At 44.5% G+C, this 18,360-nt stretch overlaps 1 protein-coding gene across 3 annotated transcripts; it reads right to left on the minus strand.

The window, feature by feature from the left end:
- Positions 1–2,941: 2,941 nt before the first annotated feature.
- Positions 2,942–17,868, minus strand: VEZF1 (vascular endothelial zinc finger 1). Of its 3 annotated transcripts, none has more exons than XM_068976982.1 (6): positions 17,773–17,868; positions 12,487–13,181; positions 11,668–11,731; positions 10,435–10,618; positions 9,075–9,230; positions 2,942–5,774 (listed from the first exon to the last, which is right to left on the minus strand). In XM_068976982.1, exons 1-6 carry the CDS (start codon positions 17,803–17,805, stop codon positions 5,347–5,349), a joined length of 1,560 nt encoding a protein of 519 aa, XP_068833083.1. In that variant the 5' UTR covers positions 17,806–17,868; the 3' UTR covers positions 2,942–5,346. The 3 variants fall into 3 exon arrangements, with proteins under 3 accessions (XP_068833083.1, XP_068833082.1, XP_068833084.1); XM_068976981.1 differs by having other exon boundaries at positions 10,435–10,636; XM_068976983.1 differs by lacking the exon at positions 17,773–17,868 and adding an exon at positions 14,976–15,098 and having other exon boundaries at positions 10,435–10,636.
- Between the last annotated feature and the right edge of the window lie 492 nt (positions 17,869–18,360).

Raw genomic sequence — 18,360 nt, forward strand, 5'->3', positions numbered from 1 at the left:
GCAGGCCACCCTCTGAATCTTGCCTCTTTTCAGCTACTGATTTTGTCCTTTTTCTGACCAAGAAGAGCATGTCTTCTTTTCTGCCCCTTGACTGGAGCTGAGATCAACACAGCCGGCTTAGCCTCACAGCCTGTCTCGGGCCCTCTGAGGAATCACGTCCAGCCCAAGGCAGATGCATGGAGAGGGGAGGAAGGGCCGGGTGGCGGGGGGTATACCACAGGAAGCACAAGGACATTTTCTCCAAAATCTCTCTCTCTCCCCCTTCCCTGGGCCTCATTCTAACCTCCAAGACCCCAGTTTCCCTTCTCTCCCTCACCTCACAAGCAAAGCTGGTTTCCCTCTGGCTCTGTTCCCACCACTAACAAAGCTAGGAATTTCTTGGCTCGTGAGCAAAGGCCTTGAGGATCCAGGCTCGTTGCAGCCTGATCTCTAGTGGATCTAGGCTGACTCTGTAAGAACTGTGGTGGCTTTGGTGGCCCCCAAGGTTGACCAACACTTAGCTTCCCGTCCCAGTCTCCGAGGCTGGCTCTCCTCTGCACAAGCAGTCTCTGGAACTGGCACGTCTGCTCCCAGCCTGGGACCTGGGCACTGACTGCCAGACAGAGCCGCTGCACAGTCACCAGAAGGACATGAGTTCCTTCCCTTCCCCTTGGTCCTCCCATCCTCTCCAGCGGCTGTGCCAAGTTGCTCCCTGGCAGAAGAGAATGGCGTCCTTAAATGTCTATCACTAGCCTACTAATTCTTATCCAGGCTCTTTACAAATGTGCTGAGGGGAAAAATGACATTCAGGTGAAAGGGCTGACACAGCCAAATGCAGGTGGACCTCACTTTGAGAAAATTCCATAAACGATGTAAACTTAGAGACACTCCACACAATTCTTCCTGCATGGTGGGCAGAAAGGATTCACTCCAGCAAGTGACTTCAAGTTCTTCTTTGTACTCTTCAAAGAGGTATTTAAGGGTTGGGAAGGAGGTGGGATATCAAGTTAAAGATCATCGGGGATGAAGAAAATTCCTGAAGTTCTGATGCAAGTCAGAGGTGATACAGAACCTGAAGTGTGAAAATCGATCCCTTACCATGATAGGCAAGGTTTTGTAAAGGAAGAGTACTTGACCCTCAGGGGCCAGGGCCAAGATATGGGTCAAGTACCTGTCTTGGGAAGGTGAGAGCTGACTGGCCACCCCTTGGTGGAGTGGTCGCAGCAGAATGCTAACCACACAGAGACCCGAAGCAGAGCCCTAACCCTCCCTCCGTTCCTTTCTTGGGAACTACGTGGACCTTCGATTGCCTGAAAGTGAGCAGCCAAGAGAAGCTGTAGTCCAGATCAGTGCACAAGCTCAGTCAGTATTCAGCCCTGAACCGTAACACACTGAGGTCTGGCTCCCCCTTTTTACAGGACAGGAGGGTGGAGTGGGGGTTGGGAAGGAGATTATCCAGTAATCTGCCAGGGTCAGATCAGCTGTGGGGGAGATTTATAGGCCCAGATGGGGACAAATCGCCTTCTTTCAGGCTACAGGACTCTTCAAGGAGGAAATGGAAAGAGTGCAGGGCTGAAGGCCAGATTTTATTAGGGCTGGGAGGGGAAAGTTCAATGGTAATTCATGAACATATTGGACTGTCCTTTAGTCCAATGTTACTTGAGGATACTACAGGGAAAACCTCCTGAATCCAAGTCTTTTCAGAGAGGACCAAACTGCAGGGCTCCCTGAGAAGAGCAGAAACACCTGGACAGTAAGCACTGTTAACTAGCAACTCAGTGAAATGACACTTCCCATTCCAAACAAAAGCAACGTAAGAAATTCTTCCTCCAGCTGTTTTCACTGGGTCAATAAAGAGACTAAAATCAATTATCAGAGGAAGTTTGGAAAGCCTCAGTTATACACAAAACAGATGTACGTATCCAAAGCTTTTTATTAACTGGTGTCAGATGCATCTTGATTTGCTGTCTGCTGATACTGTCACTTGGGAACGTGGCGTTCTCTCTCTTAACAGCCTTCTTGGAGGCAGCCACCAGTTTTTCATCTTTGTATTATGCCCTTTACTGCCTAACGGTGCCTGGCACATTGTTCGCACTCAGTACACATCTGATGAACCTTGTGGAACACAAATGATTAGGCAACCCAACCTAAAACCCCTTTCAGGTAAAGCAGCTGGGTTTAGAGCATAAGAAAAAAAAAAAGTTTAAAAAACCATCTCCGGGAATACTTCAGCTGACTGGTGGGGAGTAGTTTTCCTGCAGCCCGCCTGGTGCAGCCCCACCCTCTCGGCCCAGGGGTCACTAGCCCTTCCCTCTCTCTGCCACCCAGTATCAAGATGTGTACACCTGGAGAAGCAGCTCCTCAAAAATTTCTCTATCATCATGCTGAGCTGGTGAAGCTTCTGAGGTATTAAGCAATCCATCATAACATTTGTGACGGGTTAACTTTAATTTGTCAAAATAAATCTGCAGTTTTTGCATGTTAATAATACAGTGCTGGTATTGACAGGACAAATCATCCATCTGCTTACATAGAAACCTTTGTTTAGGAGCACACCTTAGGAGGGAAATGGATACAATAAAAGGCAAAATGCAGGCCAAGAAGCGAGCCCTAGAGCGTAACAGGCTGGATGTCAGATTTGAGGATTATCTAATACAACTCTTTAGCTGCCAATCTGATAAAGGGGACACTCTTAACCAGGTTACAACCAGAAGAGAGAAACAAACTCTGCTTTTTTGTGAGCGATGGCCGTCGTGCCTTCAACACTTGGTTGAATCAGTTCATCAGCATCAAAACTCAATTCCAGTTCCAAGACAGGAGAATTTCACCACAACCTACTTTGGTGGCCCCCCCCCCCCGCCACGCCCACCATTTCAGCAGCCCACTGCCACCTCCATCCTGCCAACTCTCTCCCTCCCAAAGAAGACACGGCGTGGCTTTATTATTGCAGACAAGCTTGAGTGAATAAAGGATGCATACAAAATAGCATTTTAACCGAAGTCATACAATGAAGTCTCACTCCTGTTTATTATACAATGAATTGATAAAGCAATCATTTCTAGTATATATCTTTTTTTTTTTTTAAAGAACTAATACTTTCAGGGTTCTGACGACCACACTCTAGCCTGGGGGTAGGGTCCACACCTGCCCCCACTGAGGACTGCTCCTTGGGCCATTGTGGAGGAAGCTGGGCTGTGTCCATCCTGGAGGACTGGATTGCCTGCTGTCAGAGACGACACGGCCCATTAAGCAGAGCCGGAACCCCATACTGGGCCTGCGTGCCAGGAAACATGGGCTTCCTCCAAATGTGGCCACTATCTGCCCAATCCAGGCCTCAGCAGGGCCATGCGTGGGCCTTCCCTACACGAGTCTTTCCAGTAGTCCACACATAATGCTCTACATATTAAAAACAAACCATCTTGGTACTGTGGATAGGAACAGTTGTAACAAAGTCATAGCTACATATTTTTCTCTACATTTTGTTTATTGAGACAAACTAATTAAAAGGCACAAACATAGGGCATGTTTACATGGACATTATAACAAACATATACATTAAAAGTGTAGGAATGTGTTGCCTTCCTGCTAAACAGAAAGTTCCTAAGCTTTTATATATACAAAAGTTGTACAATTTAATGTCCTAAAGTACAAAAGATCATTTATAAAATTATTTTACACTAAGTACTATTTATTTTATTTTTTACTACGTAGTTCAACCCCCTCGAACTGCTTTGTATAATGACACACAGATACCTGTCCCTGATGTAGGAAGTCTGCCTCAGATGCAAGGTATTTTGATGCTTGAACTGACACAGTGGGGCATAAATGGAAGTCATCCAGTTTGATAGTCCTGCAAACATTTTGCAAGATTAACACAACTAATGTCCACTTCTCTTAACTGCAAGATTAAAAAAGGAAAAAACCCAAAAACATATTGCAACTTAAAAAAAAAAATCACAGCGTCTTGGTTTTAGTAACTTTTTAAAAAAACACAATGCTTTAAAAACATCAATGTCTGGCATGATGGTGGAGAGTATCTGTTTCCCTAGCTTTTGGTTTCTACTTTATGTACAGAGATAAAAACATCCTGCTAAGAAATAAAAAGCACATGTCTTAACGTGCACAATCATTGCTGGGTTTCTACAGGGAGTGCAGACAGCTGTCTCCCTGAAAACCCCACAAAGCTGATACAAGTGTTTTCTCAAAGGAAAAAAAAAGTGATGTCTGTATTTACAAAGTTGAACAAATCTGCACAATACTTGATTAAGAAATGGAAGGAGAAATTAAAAAAAGATAGACTCTGCTTGTTCTGAAGGGGCATACTACCTAGTTAGTGGTTAGAATAAAAACTGTATACAATTTAATATAAGACATAAACTCTAGTGAGCAACTAACACATCTTTCCCTGTTGAAACATCAACAGGCTCTGATTGGGAGAGAGAGGGGCATATCACATCCCAGTGCCTCCAGCGTCTTCCAATTTAAAGCAAATACATTTTAACTGTTCCGAAGTACTCCGTGACCCCTGAACAGGAGTCCCGCTGGCATCCGTTTGTTAGGAGTCTGCCTGTCCGCACACCTGACTTCTCCTCTGCCAGTTGCGGCCTTTTCTTACCAAAACACAATGTGTATATATATATATATTTTTTTTTTAATTTTTTAAGAAAGTCGACTACAATGCTGTATTTCATCAGGATTAGTATGCTGAGCAATATTTACATCTCCAAATATCAGGTCACAATCCCTATTACATGTTGAAGTTAGAATGATAAATTATCATATGCTTTGCATATCAGAGCTGGTATCACCTTTCCCATAGGGAATGCTGCCTGAAATTAACGTATTCCCAAAGGTAAAATGCATATTCTCTGAAATGCATTTTATTACGACAATGCATGTATTTACTCATGAAAACACACACAGACAATTCTACACTAGCTCTCAATCCACGGATTTAGAACTTCAGGTTAAAGTCAGCCATCCACCTTGTTCAATTCGGGAGAAGAGCTCTGCTAGTGTTTAGAATAAAATGATTTCTTGGGATTAGAAACAGTAATGCTGTTTTGAAATGGATTTTGCTTTTTTATGATTGGTTTTAATTCTGACGTTTCATCTTGCCAACTACTATCCTGTTTAAGCAATGCTGTCAGCTAAAAGGAATTTCTGATTAAACTAAAGTGGTCCAATGATAAGTGACATACATACCCTACTTTGAACAATCCCAGCCAAATTGGAGAAAAATGCTACTACACTATAATTAACTAATAAAATTTCCAAATTTCATGGTTTACTTTTTGCTTTAATAAACTAAAAGTAAGTTGCTGGTAAATATTTACTTTATCCCATATTCTGATTTTATAACACTGTTTACCAAGGTGGTGATGTAGGCAAAGCTTGGGGTAAGAAAGGCATGCTCTCTACAGGTCTCATTGCTATATTGAGAGGGGCAGCTAACGTCATAGGCGTGGGCAGGTTCATTGGAGACGTGATCGTGACAGGGTGTGCTATATTCACCGGGGCAGTGACGGGGGTGGGCAGGTTGACGGGGGTAGTGAGTGTTAAAGGAGAGGTCATGGATAATGGGCTGGTTATAGTCACAGGATGCCCTATGTTCATTGGGCTGGTTATGTTAACAGCACTTGAAACATTTACTGGACTTCTCATGCTCATTGCAGCTGCCACTGTGACTGGGTTTGACATAGTCCCAGATGACACAGAGGACGTTATATTGAATGGAGTAGTGAGAGTCACAGGTGTCGTAGCAGCCGTGGAGGTTTGGCACAGGTTAGCAGCTTCTAAAATAAGAAGACAAAAGGGCCTTTAGACTCTAAACACAGTGAACACAATTCAGTTTCTGAATCAACTTCTTTTAATTAAAAAGGACAAACATTTAATAAGTTAAATTACAGTTTTCTAGCCCATGGTCAACTGGAAGGGAGGCTCCTTCTGAGCACAAAATTGGGGGTCAGGAATCCCAGCGTGAGGGCAGTTCTCTTTTCTGACACTGGGCCTTCCACAAGGACTGAGCAAACTGGCTTAGCCTTGATGCTTTTGGTTTCAAGTTCAGATTTACTTACCTACCTCACAATGATGCTGGTAGATCAGGTAATTTCTACAAGGCACTCTGCGAGGCAGAGATATCGAGTAGGGCTAAGTATTATCATTACGCTTCATGCGGCTCCTCTGAGTTCTACAGACTTTCCAGGGAAGAGCCAAGCACCCGCAGGCCAGGCTAGAAGAGCTTGCTTACACAGAGCTGAGCTGATGGTTACACAACAGATAATTGGAAAAACCTTCTTATAAGGCACACTGTAACTAGCAGATAGAGGTGTGTTCTCGATGCTATGGACTCTAAAGCTTTCTCAGAGGTGAAGCCACATTCTGTTAAGGGTTTAAAAATCCATTAGATAGGGATGGAAAAACAAGCTATTTTAATAATCATCTGTTTATTTCAGTCTTAGACAAATCATCTTAAATAACCCTGTTGTTTCTGCTTGCATTTATTAATGATGTTAAGAAAGAACAAGCATCCCTCAGTAGGTTTATGTTCTCCTCCCCTCTCATTTTTCTCTCTCTGAAACTGACATAATCACCTACTTTACCCCCAGTGACATTTAACTGTACATATGGCAAACCACCAACCATGCCAAAGAGGACTAGCGAGGCTAGCAGACCCTGCAGTGAGCTGTGGGATAGTGGTCCTTCTTATCAGCAAAGCCTGAGCACTTCTTAAGGAAAACTTTCCTCTGGGGTGACACCCCCCTACTCCACCCCTCAACCAAAATTCAGCATCATCTGCTGGTGTGTCAGCAAAGAGCAGTAAGAAGATGGATGGGGGTGCTGTGACTTGGTTGTCAAAATGGAGAAATGCATTTGAGACTAAAGATAGAGGTCTGCCCGCATGCCACGTGTTGTCAAATCATCTCAGGTGGACCCTTGTGTCAATGAGCAGCACTTCCTTGATGAGTATGATGTAACCTTGGCACTGCTCCATACTCCTTATCAGGGATTCCCAAACCTGGCTGATGATCAAAATCATTTATCTAGGGAGCACTTAAAAAATAAAAAATTGCTCCCCAAGAAGTTCAATCTTGAGATTTAGATGGAACCTGGGAAATGTGTACATCTAAGAAGCTCCTGAAATGATGATCTGATTGTCATCCACGTTTGGAAACTGAATTACCTTATTTAAACCCAATATTTAAAAGTGACGTGCTGATTCAAGTTCAGGTTTTCAGGTCAGGAGTCTCCTCTCCCCCAAATGTGACATTTACTAACATGAACACAGAAGTTTCTAACACCAGTGGCCATTTCCAAAGAGATTCACATTACAGATGGGACTATAATAGCATTCTGTTTCATGGAGATCAGAAGATGATCTAAACAACTGAGTCTTATTGTGCAAGCACACTGAAATACAATACCAAACAGAAGCGTGCAGAAAAAGAGAAAGAATGAGGGAGAAGCCAGCTCATTTCTGAGGCGATGGCAGCACTGCTAAAAGCATTCTCCTCCTGCTGCAGCCCGTGAAGTTTCACTCCCCCGTCCTCCGTCTCCCTGCGCCCCTACCATGCTTTCTCTCGAATCTAACCCTGTCCTTCTCTGCAACTTAACCACTTTTACTTCTTCTCTGAGTAAAATATCCTTCATAATGTTTTCAACCCACCAAGCGATTACCATGGTATGGACACACAGACACACTTTCCTCCCCTACCCGCCATTCTCCACTCCGCCTATCACAAAACCTTCTATCAAAATGACAATGTCCATCCGGAAGACAGAAGTAAGCAGCGCCAAGTGGAAAGCCCACCTGAACTGCTCCCTTCTTTTCCTCCAACGCCAGTGCGCGCTAGGTCGCTCCAGTCGTGTCCGACTCTTTACGACCCTATGGACTGGAGCCCGCTAGGCTCCCCTCTGTCCCCGAGACTCTCCAGGCAAAACTGTCCTCCTCCAGGGGATGTTCCTGACCCAGGGATTGAACTCGTGTCGCCTGTGTCTCCTACATTACAGGCAGATTCTTCACCTCTGAGCCACCAGGGAAGCCGTCCAATGCCAGCTGATGCATGGAAAAGAATGCTATCCCTTCTGTCTTTATCCAAGTCCAGGCTGCTCAGAAGGGATCTGAGAGGAAGGGAATAGCTGCACTCCGCGAAAGCAGAGGGTGGAAGGAACTACACAGCAAACGGATTACAGCAGAGCCTACACGCAGGGGATTCCTCAAGAATTTCAAGTAAGACATGACAAGGGAGAGGGAAGAAGAAAGGAACTTAGCAATCTGTCCTGTGGCTGATGATACTCTGACAAAATGATTTAACTGAAACGCCTCACAACCAAAGCTATAGCTATGAAGTTAAAAAGCTGTGTTGAAAACATACTCCACTGTTTCTTTATAAGATATATATGAGAGAAAAGCAAACCATTCTCAAAATTTCAGTAACAATTACAGTCAAGTCACTACCAACTGAAGTACACACATGTTAAGCTAATGCCAGCCCCAGTGACAAGACTGAAAGAAATTAAGGGTGAGACTGAGAGAAAAGACACTGGCGTTACAGAGTCTGAAATACATACAAAATAATACGATTCACAAACAACTCTAAAGAGCAGAAAATGGGGGGGGAAGAAAAAATAAAAAAAAATTAAGAGCAGAAAATAGCACCGTTGTAAGAAAACGAACTTATGTACACAGGATAGTTCATCTACCTCTAAGAGTGAGAATATTTTAGAAAGAGAAAAAAAAAGGAGCCTTTAATGCATGGAGGCTGACATAAAAAGAACATAAAAAGGAACTCTGTGTGTACATAGCAAAGTACCAGACGTGGCTCCAAATTTTAACGAAAAGTAAATCAAAAGAAAGAACATGGTAAGAAGAACTGAGAACTTTTATTTCCTAGGAAAAAGAAAACTTTATCCAGAAGCTTAGAAGCTTTGCTGCTAGTAACTCAACCAGATACTTCCCAGCATAGAGCATCTCCATAAAGTGTTTCCATAAAGTAGGAATCTCTGAGCTGTGGCTACTTTCCTTTGCTACTTGGCATGCACTAGATGCAAACACTTTTCCAGCCATGCTGTGGGCACCGGACACCTCATCTTACCTTTCTTTCTTGCTTTGACAGCTTCTTCCCACAGTCTCAATGTCTCTACCTGCTTCCCTGGCCAGCTTGTCACATGTTGCTGTTGCTGCTGCTGCTGCTGCTGCTGCTGTTGCTGCTGCTGCTGCTTCTGGTTGCTGGTCTCTTCACTCATGCACGCTACTCCAAAGACAAACCAGACAAACCATATTTACCCTGAAAAAGTGTGGGCTACTTTTCGAAAATCCAAAACTTAGATACCTTGACTCCTCACGCCTCTACCATCTTTATCATTTGACCCAATAACTTTTTTACTCCAGTACATCTTTTGTGCGGCTATGTCTCTATTGGTCAAAATAGATAAATTGGGAAAAAAAAAAAAAAAAATCCAGAAAGCTAAGGAAAATCAATATAGAAGAATTCTTTGCTACATTAAAAAGCAAGTATCTTTCAAAACTGAACTTGGGTAATAATATTAGCATGGAATACTTAATGCTCATCAAAATATCTAATATACTTAAGCTATTTGATCACAACAATGTACGTTAAAAGTAAATTTCTGTAAAATTAACAAAGTTTGACATGCTAGATAATAAACCCAACATACTTACAAAGACGCAAAAACAAATGACATTAAAACACATTAGCATTCTTTCCCATTCACTTTTGGCCAGCTATTTTGAGAATCTGATGTTTCTGCCACATAAAGCACATATATAACAGAATACAGAATTAGGAAAACACTTTCTTCTAGTGGTTAGGGAGATCTTAAAGAAAAGGCCTCGGTAAATGCAAGTACGGAATTTTATCCACAGGTCCGTGGAATATTCTGTCTCCGGCTCTGAATTTAAGGTAAGCAAAGCATTTAAACATTTCAAGGGATATGATAAACCTTTTCTGTATACATTTGGGTTTGGAAAGTAAAATTATTTAACACTGCTTTTATCTTTAGGTTATTGAGGACAGGCTATTAATGCAATCAGGACTTAGGAGGCACTTCTGCCACAATTCTAACAAACTAAAGCCTTCTATTCAAACTCCGAAAGAAGGGACACACTGAAAAACAGCTGCAGGGAAACTGTGCTCCTCTGAGATGGGTATTATTAGTAGACGGTGCAGGAGTAAAGGCAGAATTAGTGGCGAGTTTATCAGTGTTGCCTGTATACATGCATGTTAAGTGTATTTCCAACACTAACATACACTCTCCACTGACGTCTACTTGTGTACTTTAGTAACAGGAGGAAACAAGTAAGATGAATATTAATACAGTCCTGAGAACACAAGTGAAAATATCTTCAATATATTATTAAAAAAAAAATCTATACTCCCATCAATCTGAAACACAACAATCTGAAAACAAAATACGAGCCGAGGTGCTGCCTACTTTTGCTGATGCCCTGTTTGCAGGTGTTACAGTTGATGCTTTGGCTCTGCCCGTGCGTCTTCAGGTGGCTGGTGATGTATGCTGCGCTCAGGAGCTTCCCACAGATGTTACAGGACACCTTGCCTTCATGGCGCACCATGTGCGTCCGCAGCCTGTCTTTGGTGGCAAAGGCAGCAGTGCATGTCTGCATGAGGGAGGAAAACTTTTTTTAAATATAGACTATCCTGTTCTACTCATTTTAAAGTACGTTACATTCTAAGGCATTACCCTACCCAAGTAAGCAAGCAGACTGAAATCAGTTGGGTTTTAATTGCATGTCTTACGTAAAACTGTACTCATAACAAAACACCTGGTCAATTTTGGACTCCACATTTTGAGGGAAAGAAAAAAGTATCAAACGAGTAGTGAAAAGATGTGAGCTGTAGAGTACGTCAACCTTGGATTTAAATCCAGCTTCCTATCTCACTGAACAGTGTAATACTCAGCAACCTAGCTAACCAATCTGAATTTATTTCATCTGTAAAATGAAGGTAATACCTACCTCACAAAATTACTGGTGGATTAAGAGCCTGCCCACGGCCTCATAGCAGGTACTCACTCAATGACACTAGTCTCCTTCCTCCAACTGGATTTTTCTTAGAATTCAAATCATTTACTTAATAAAATGTTAGTAACAAATTTAACTAAAAGTAGCACAAAAAGACTTTCTGTGTAAAAAACAGAATAACTGACACCTAACAGAGTCATTTCATTAAGATTCTTAAACTTTTCATTACCATAATTTATGACATTAAAAATGCTCCAATGTGGCAATAGTAGACAAAAATCCAGTAAGTGGTTACATTTGGGAAAACATTCCTGTTTTCTTCTATTATAGTTCAAACCACCTCAACCATCAGCCCAGAAATTAATTTAAAGCACTTCATTCATTTCAAATACACAGTGACCTTTGCAAGACAATACATTTCTTTTTTCTTATAACTAAACACTGCTGCCCAAGAAAAAGGAAATGTAGCTTAACAAAAACAACATTTATTCACATTTTTAAATGATCTTGCCTCCCAGAAACAGAAGCTGTCATTTATGTTTTATAAAACTAGAATTCAAAAGGACCACATTTACTCAAGTCAGTGATTTTAAGACTACTCAAGAATGGTCAGATTTGATTGGCTCAGACCTTCTGGATAATGTGCATTAAGCGCTACACTAAGGATAAGTCATTTTAACTCTTACTTGGCATTTGAAGGGTCTTTCTGTTGAATGGACATGTTTTACGTGACAGCTTAAGTGGTCAGGCCTGTGAAAGAGAGAGTTTCAACAGAAGATGTAATGGAACACACATAGAGAAATGCTACTTACTGTGATGTTTACATGCTTGGCAGATACGGGTGGGGGGCATTTTAAAGAAAGCTAGCAGAATTACCAACTCCCCCACCCCCAGTGCAAGCCTCCTTACCTCTCTTACCATAAACAAAAGCCTTAGTCCTTTCCTTGTTAATTTTCTCTTCTAGTCAACATCAAATCATTCTAGGGCTTGGCTCTTTACAGTTACAGAATACCCCAAATTTACTACCACTTGCCAGAGACAACTGCTATTAATATTAACTTTAAAAAGCCTTTACAAATGAGAATTAGTGAAATGTTAGTAACCACAGAGGAATAGAAAAACACGCTCTCTTAAAAGTTTTAAGAGTATCCAAGGTCATCCCAGCTTCCAGGATATGTTTCCTTGATTTGTGCAGTGAACCTCATGACCAGTCACCCAACTGAACTGAAAATTCAGCACTGGTTTTGCAGTGATAAGAGGTATTGATATGCCGAATAAAGGCCTGAGTCCACCGAGGCACTTCTTAAATGAAATAATTAGTTAATCCCTATGCCACACTTATCAACCACACCTAACTGGAATTAGCCCTGGAGGTATGATACTTTATCTGTCACCAACCTCCTCTAATAAGGCAGGCCTGCACATATCTAGCCTCACATAAACATTCTAGATCTAGAGATTGTACTGATACCATAATAGGAAAAACACAAAGCAAAGAGCACTACCTGGAAAAGCCTTTCCCACACACACTGCAGGTATAGGGCTTGGTGATGCCGCCTTCGTGGGACCTCACGTGGTACGTCATGCGGTCCTTTCTCTTGAAGCGCTGATTGCAAATAGGACACTCGAAGGGCTTTTCGTCCGAATGGGAGAGCTTGTGCCGGTTGAGGTGGTACACGTCTCGGAAGGCCTTCCCACACATCTCACACGCATGGTTCTTCTTGACAGGCTTACTGGGTTTCTTGACAGACTGGGTCACGGGCATAGCTGTGCTGCTGGCACTGCTGCTGGGGTTGGTGCCCGAGGAAGATGTAGTGACTGTGGACAAGATGCCTGCGATGGTCGACACCAGCGAAGTTCGGCTGCTGTCCCCAGCGATGGTGGAGATGAGGGGGACCACTGTGGTGGGGGCTTTCTTTGGCCGGGACACCAGCTTGATGCCTGTGTGGCAGGACTCGTGGCGCCTCAGGTGATAGCTGTCCCTGAAAGCTTTACTGCAGTAAGTGCACACAAAGGAAGTTTTGGGCTTTTCTTTCTTAATCCCAATGGCATCCTTTAATGTTTCTGGAGCAGCCTGAGGTTTCTGAGTTATCGGTATTGGAAGCAATGGTTTCTGATCAGGGGGCTCCACAGCAGAGCTCAGAAGGGGCAGCAAACTGTTCTGTGCTGCCTGCTGCTGGTGATGGGAGGCTTCATGGGCCTAAAATCAAACATTCACACTTCAGAAACTCAGCCTCTCACAACGACCCTCAAAATACAACATGCTTCAGACAACAGTGACCAGAAGAAACAATCAATGAGCCTGTAAGCTACTCTCTGCGGCAGAGATCCAGCAACTACCTAGCTACTCTCAGAGCTCCCATTACAAAGCATTTAAAATCACTGCACAGACACAAAACTTTTGCAAATAAGTTGCTGACAGTGATCTTGCTTTCAAACAGCTGACTAAACTACACACCACCCTGGTTCATAAGGGATATACCAGCTGACGAAATCAGTTTGCCTTAGTCTGTCAGTGCTGAAACCAAGTTTAAATAACTTGTCAAAAAAATTACACTTCAGACTTAAGTGTTTAACAGTACCTTACTGCAGTGATGCACAAGCCACACACTCACATACATACACATACAGACATATTATCATCTACTTGTTTATTTTACCTAGGAAAAGACAGGCACTAGTTCTCTGACTATATATGCCAGTTGTTAAGTTTACTTTTAAAGTTTTCACTTAATTCTACTAAAAGATTTGGCTGAAATGAAACCTGGAAGGTGTCTGTGAAGGCAGCCCCCAGTAGACACCTGTCAGTTGCTTTTCAGTTCATCTCATCTCATCCTTTAGCAACAACAGTTCAAACCCTAAACTCAAACTAGTAAGAGAAAATGAGATATAAATAATTTAAATTCCTTTTGTTTTCATCTACTTCCAGTGGTTCTAAGTCCTGTTAAAGTACTGGACATTCGCTGTTATAAAGTGCTTTCCACTCCTCCAAAACTGGGGGCTGGACACTGTTTGGAAATTTTCTTTAGCTGCACTGAAAACAACATTTCATTGTGGATCAGGTTCTTGGTATTTATGAGTACTTTCTTGGATTTGATTCTTCCAAAATTGTCCATACCTCCATAATGATAAACCTTTAGGAAATGATGGCAAAAAAAATTCCTGAAATAGTCCTTTCTAATATTTTGTACTTGATCAACATGAATTTTGAAACTCTTGACAGTAACCCTGAGCCCCTATGCTTGAGTTTTGTAATCCTAAAAGGATATATGTACTCAGAGGTAAGAGTTCCAAATATTTTAAGGATACAACATCTTTGGAAGGGTCCATCCCATCATCTTAGAGACTCCAGACACTTATTTACCCTTCGTACTCTATAATTGCAAGTCCTACAATTCACTCCATTAAGGAGAAAAAACCATGGAGACAGACAAGACACACACACACACACACACACACACACACACACACACACCCCTCTTTTGATGAATATGAACATCTACCACATAGCCCCATATTTACTTGATAGCAGCACAATAGTTAACTAAGCCTAGAACCAGACTCCCCTAAATCATCAGGAGATATTACTGAGTTACCATTTTCAATTTAATAATTTTGACTGAATCTTCCTTGTGTGCTTACTTATGAGTTCTCTTTCTGGACTTAGTGCGCATACTGAATTACAGTCCACTTTTAATTTAATTTAGGGAGCTCCTATAATTTTCAGAATCTACCCAAGTGACCTCAGTAGACACTTTTACAGATTTTGGACTCTAATCTTACCCCATCTCCAACCTGGTGTAGGATACCCAAGCTTCCATATAGTATATAAAAGGTTAATAGCTGAAGATAGCTCAAGATATACAATTTCAAAGGCTATCAGATCAGATACTAGGAAACGCAAATCTTCTGGACAAAGCTCAGACTTATAGTGTTCAGAGGCATTTCTCAATCTAAACAGCTGTGAGTTCGAGGGAGTACTAAAAGCACTTACTGCCATTTTACCAATTCAGATGTCTGTGGCAACATAAAGTATTTTTACAGCATTGCTGACGCTCACTCTCACACGAGGGTCACACCAGGTCCCTGCTTCTCGGGTGAAATGCTGTAGAATGCCTCGACCACTACGGGAATCACTCTCTGAGGATTCCTAGGATCCCCACACTTCTATATGAAGCCTTCTAAGAGGGGAACTGGGTTTCCCCAACTTGTTCTCTGGGGAAGAGACAGAGTAAAATAACAACCATGGCCTGTCTTCAGTTAGGTGATTTAAAAAAATATATAACTTCTGCGTAGACTTTTATTTGACTAGCATCATCAAACCAAAATTTATCTCCCATCTCTTTCAATAGCAAAGCTTTTTTTCTTTTTTAAAACCCTGCCCAAGCTTTCTTATGGGGCTGGCAAAAACAAAACAGAAATGTTACTTCATCACCCAAGGTGGTAGGATGTGGCACCATGAAATCTCCAGTGCCAGAGGGTAAAAGATTTTGTACTGAAAGAAATTAGCATCAGTGAGTCATATCTTGAATGTCCTGTTAGGAGAATCATCCATCAAACATTTTAACAGCTATGGCTTTCACTTTCCACCAGGTTATTTGGAAAGCAAGCAGGTATTAAAATTGTTTTAAAATATAAATTCAGTAAGATGCTCCAGGAAACAACAAGAGAGTCCAACTCTCCATTTCCCCAGTGAAAATTACTTAAAACTGGAACTGAGTAAGTCTATTCATACCTTTCCAGAGAAAAGACTGAAATATTCTCTTTACCCATTCAACTGTCCTCGGCTCTAAATTATCACTGCACACATTGCCAAGCCCAGGATCAAATATTAGCTTTCACACTTCTCCATCAGGTGGAAAAAAAGATTTTAATAGCTGAAAAAAATTAAATAATATAAAATCTAATTAAAAAGTTGATCAATAAATGCTTGGCATTTGCTTCCCCAGGAAAAGAATAATAAAAGTATTCCAAAAGATTTTTCAACAGTTTTCCAAAAATCAGTAAGGGGGTTTTCTTTTACATAAAGAACTCTCAATTTTTTCCAATCTCCATTAAGAGAGAGCACGTGTAATATGGTAAATCTAAGTCATTCCTCACGTGAAAAATCACTTCAGTGGCCCATTAATCCCATATTTTAAAATGACCATTTGAAAGCTTTTTCTCAAGAGGGCATTTGCCACCTTCACACCAACCTGGATGCAAGCTGGTTATATATCATTTCTTTTCCAATGCATTTTTAAGTTGACTTATCTCATTATCAAGCTCATCAAAGCACGTTAAAACAATACTAGATCAGAATGAGAAAAAGGCCAAGTTAGTGAATTCCATAATTTTGAGTATGCTCAATTTTAAGAAGCCTGAATATAATACAACAGTTATTTAAAAAGCAAATTACATTCGAAAGAATATGTCTTCAAACAATAAACCATCTCTACACAATAGGAAACGTTTGAATTATCCAGTTCCCTATATTAACTCCACTGGGATGGGTCCAGGGGGGTGGGAGGATTATTTTTGAAAATTCTGCATCCGTTCTTGGTTAGTCACAAAAGGTTTCAAGCACCCAAGCTATGCGTTTGGGATTTCGCGAAGTTATTCAAAGAAGGAAAATAACTCAAAGAGGCGGGAAGAACGCACTTAAAGTGACGAGCTTCCTAGCCTCCGGTTCCAAAGTTTCCCCGTGAGCTCATTACTACTGCCCACCAAGTGCTTCGTTTGCAAACAGAAACGGAGCAGAAAAAAAAAAAAAAAGAAAAAGTTCTCGGTCTTCTAAATAGGGGTCCCCACCTCAAGTGGGCCGACAAGAGGACTGCCAACGTATCGGCTACAGTCACCTTCAAGTTTCTTGCAAAAAATGAAGACCAACACCCCACGAATGACTCATCTGGGGGCTTTGTAAGCGGACTTTGTTTGCTCTCTCCACTTGCCATCTCCCCCACTTGGCTGGAGGAGACGCTCGAGGTGGGACGAGAGAGAAGCGCGCCCCGGGAGAAGGTGGGGCCTCCCCGCGTCCTGGCCCCCCCGCACCCCTCCCCTCGGCCGGGGGATTCCCCGGGCTGAATGGGACGGCGGGAGAGCTGGACAGAGGGAGCGGGTGTCAGCTGCCAAGGCTCGGCGGAGGCTTGCGAGAGAAAACACGTAAAGCCAGTGAAAAAGTTTGGGGAGGGGACACACAGTCACAACACCCCCAACTGGGTAAACACGAGGGGGGCGGCGGGAAGGGGGAGTGGCGGGGAGCCCAGGGATACCCGCTATTCGCGGGGACGGGGAGGGGGGGTGTCAGAAAGTCAACACACGCACAAAAAGAGAGGCGGAAAGAACGGAGAGCGAGCGACAGACAGACCAAGCAGGGGGGGACTGAGTGGGACCCGGGGACCCCCTCACCCCACGGCGTGGGCCCCGGCCCGGCGCGCCGCGGCCAAGCGGACCGCGCTCTCCAGCGGCCCGGCGCCCTCCTTTCTCCGGGCCGCGGGCGGTGACAGCGGCCGGCCTCCTCCCTTCCCCTCCGGGGCGGGAGCGAAGGGTGTGTGCGTGTGCGTGTGTGTGCTGGGGGGGCCCGGGGGTCACCCCGAGGCCTGCTTTCTCCCCCGCGCCCCGCGAGGCTGCCTCCTTTCCCCTCAGCAGCCCCGCTCCGCACGGGCGGGCGGGCGGAAAAACAAAGGGGGATTAAGGCCGGGCCGAAGAGCGGGGCCGGGAGGGAGGGAGGAGGAGCGCCCGCCCGCCCGCCCGCCAGCCCCGGGCCCGGCCCCCCTGTCCCCCCCGTGCCCCCCCCGGGGGGGCCCCAGTACCTGGAACAGGAACGCGGTCCAGTTGGCCTCCATGGCTGCGGCGGCCGACCCCCCTCCTCCCCACTCCCCCCGCTCGGGGCGCCTCCTCAGCCGGAGGAGGCGACAACAAAGCGGCGGCGGCGGCGGCGGCGGCAGCGGCAGCGGCGGCTCCTCAACATGGCAGCGCCGAGCGCGGCCACTTCCGGTAACCTCCGGGACGCACCACCGCCGCGGCGAGCGCGGGCGGGGGGGGAGCCCCGAGCCGGCCGCCGCCGCCCCCAGCGGCCCCGACCCCTCCCGCGCGGCCCCGCGGCCGGCTCTCGGCCTCGGAGCTCAGCCAGTGCCCGCCGGCGGTGGGGTCCGGGCCCCCGCGGCGGGGCCGGGGTGGGGCCGGGGGCGGGGATGGGGCGCGGCGTCCCCCCCCGCGGGGGTGTGTGGTGCTGCGGTCCGCGGCCCAGGCAGCCGGAGCAGGGGGAGCCCGGGAGAGAACATGGAGGACGCCAGGGTCTGGCGCGGCCTCGCTGGGCACGGCCGCGCTGGCGGCGGCGACGACGCGGGCCCGGCGCCCGGCAGCATCGCGTCCCCGGCAGGCCCTCGGCGGAAGGCGCG

Source organism: Capricornis sumatraensis, chromosome 8, assembly GCF_032405125.1.
Source record: "Capricornis sumatraensis isolate serow.1 chromosome 8, serow.2, whole genome shotgun sequence".
Taxonomy (NCBI): domain Eukaryota; kingdom Metazoa; phylum Chordata; class Mammalia; order Artiodactyla; family Bovidae; genus Capricornis; species Capricornis sumatraensis.

What these genes read in the sequence shown, in the direction of transcription:
- VEZF1 (XM_068976981.1), bottom strand. Translation starts at nt 17,805, where the DNA reads ATGGAGGCCAACTGGACCGCGTTCCTGTTCCAG. An exon ending in TGTGGGAAAGGCTTTTCCAG is followed by an intron (nt 11,732 to 12,486) that starts GTAGTGCTCTTT and finishes TCTCTTTCACAG; the next exon opens with GCCTGACCACTTAAGCTGTC. An exon ending in TGTCAAAGCAAGAAAGAAAG is followed by an intron (nt 5,775 to 9,074) that starts GTAAGATGAGGT and finishes TTCTTATTTTAG; the next exon opens with AAGCTGCTAACCTGTGCCAA.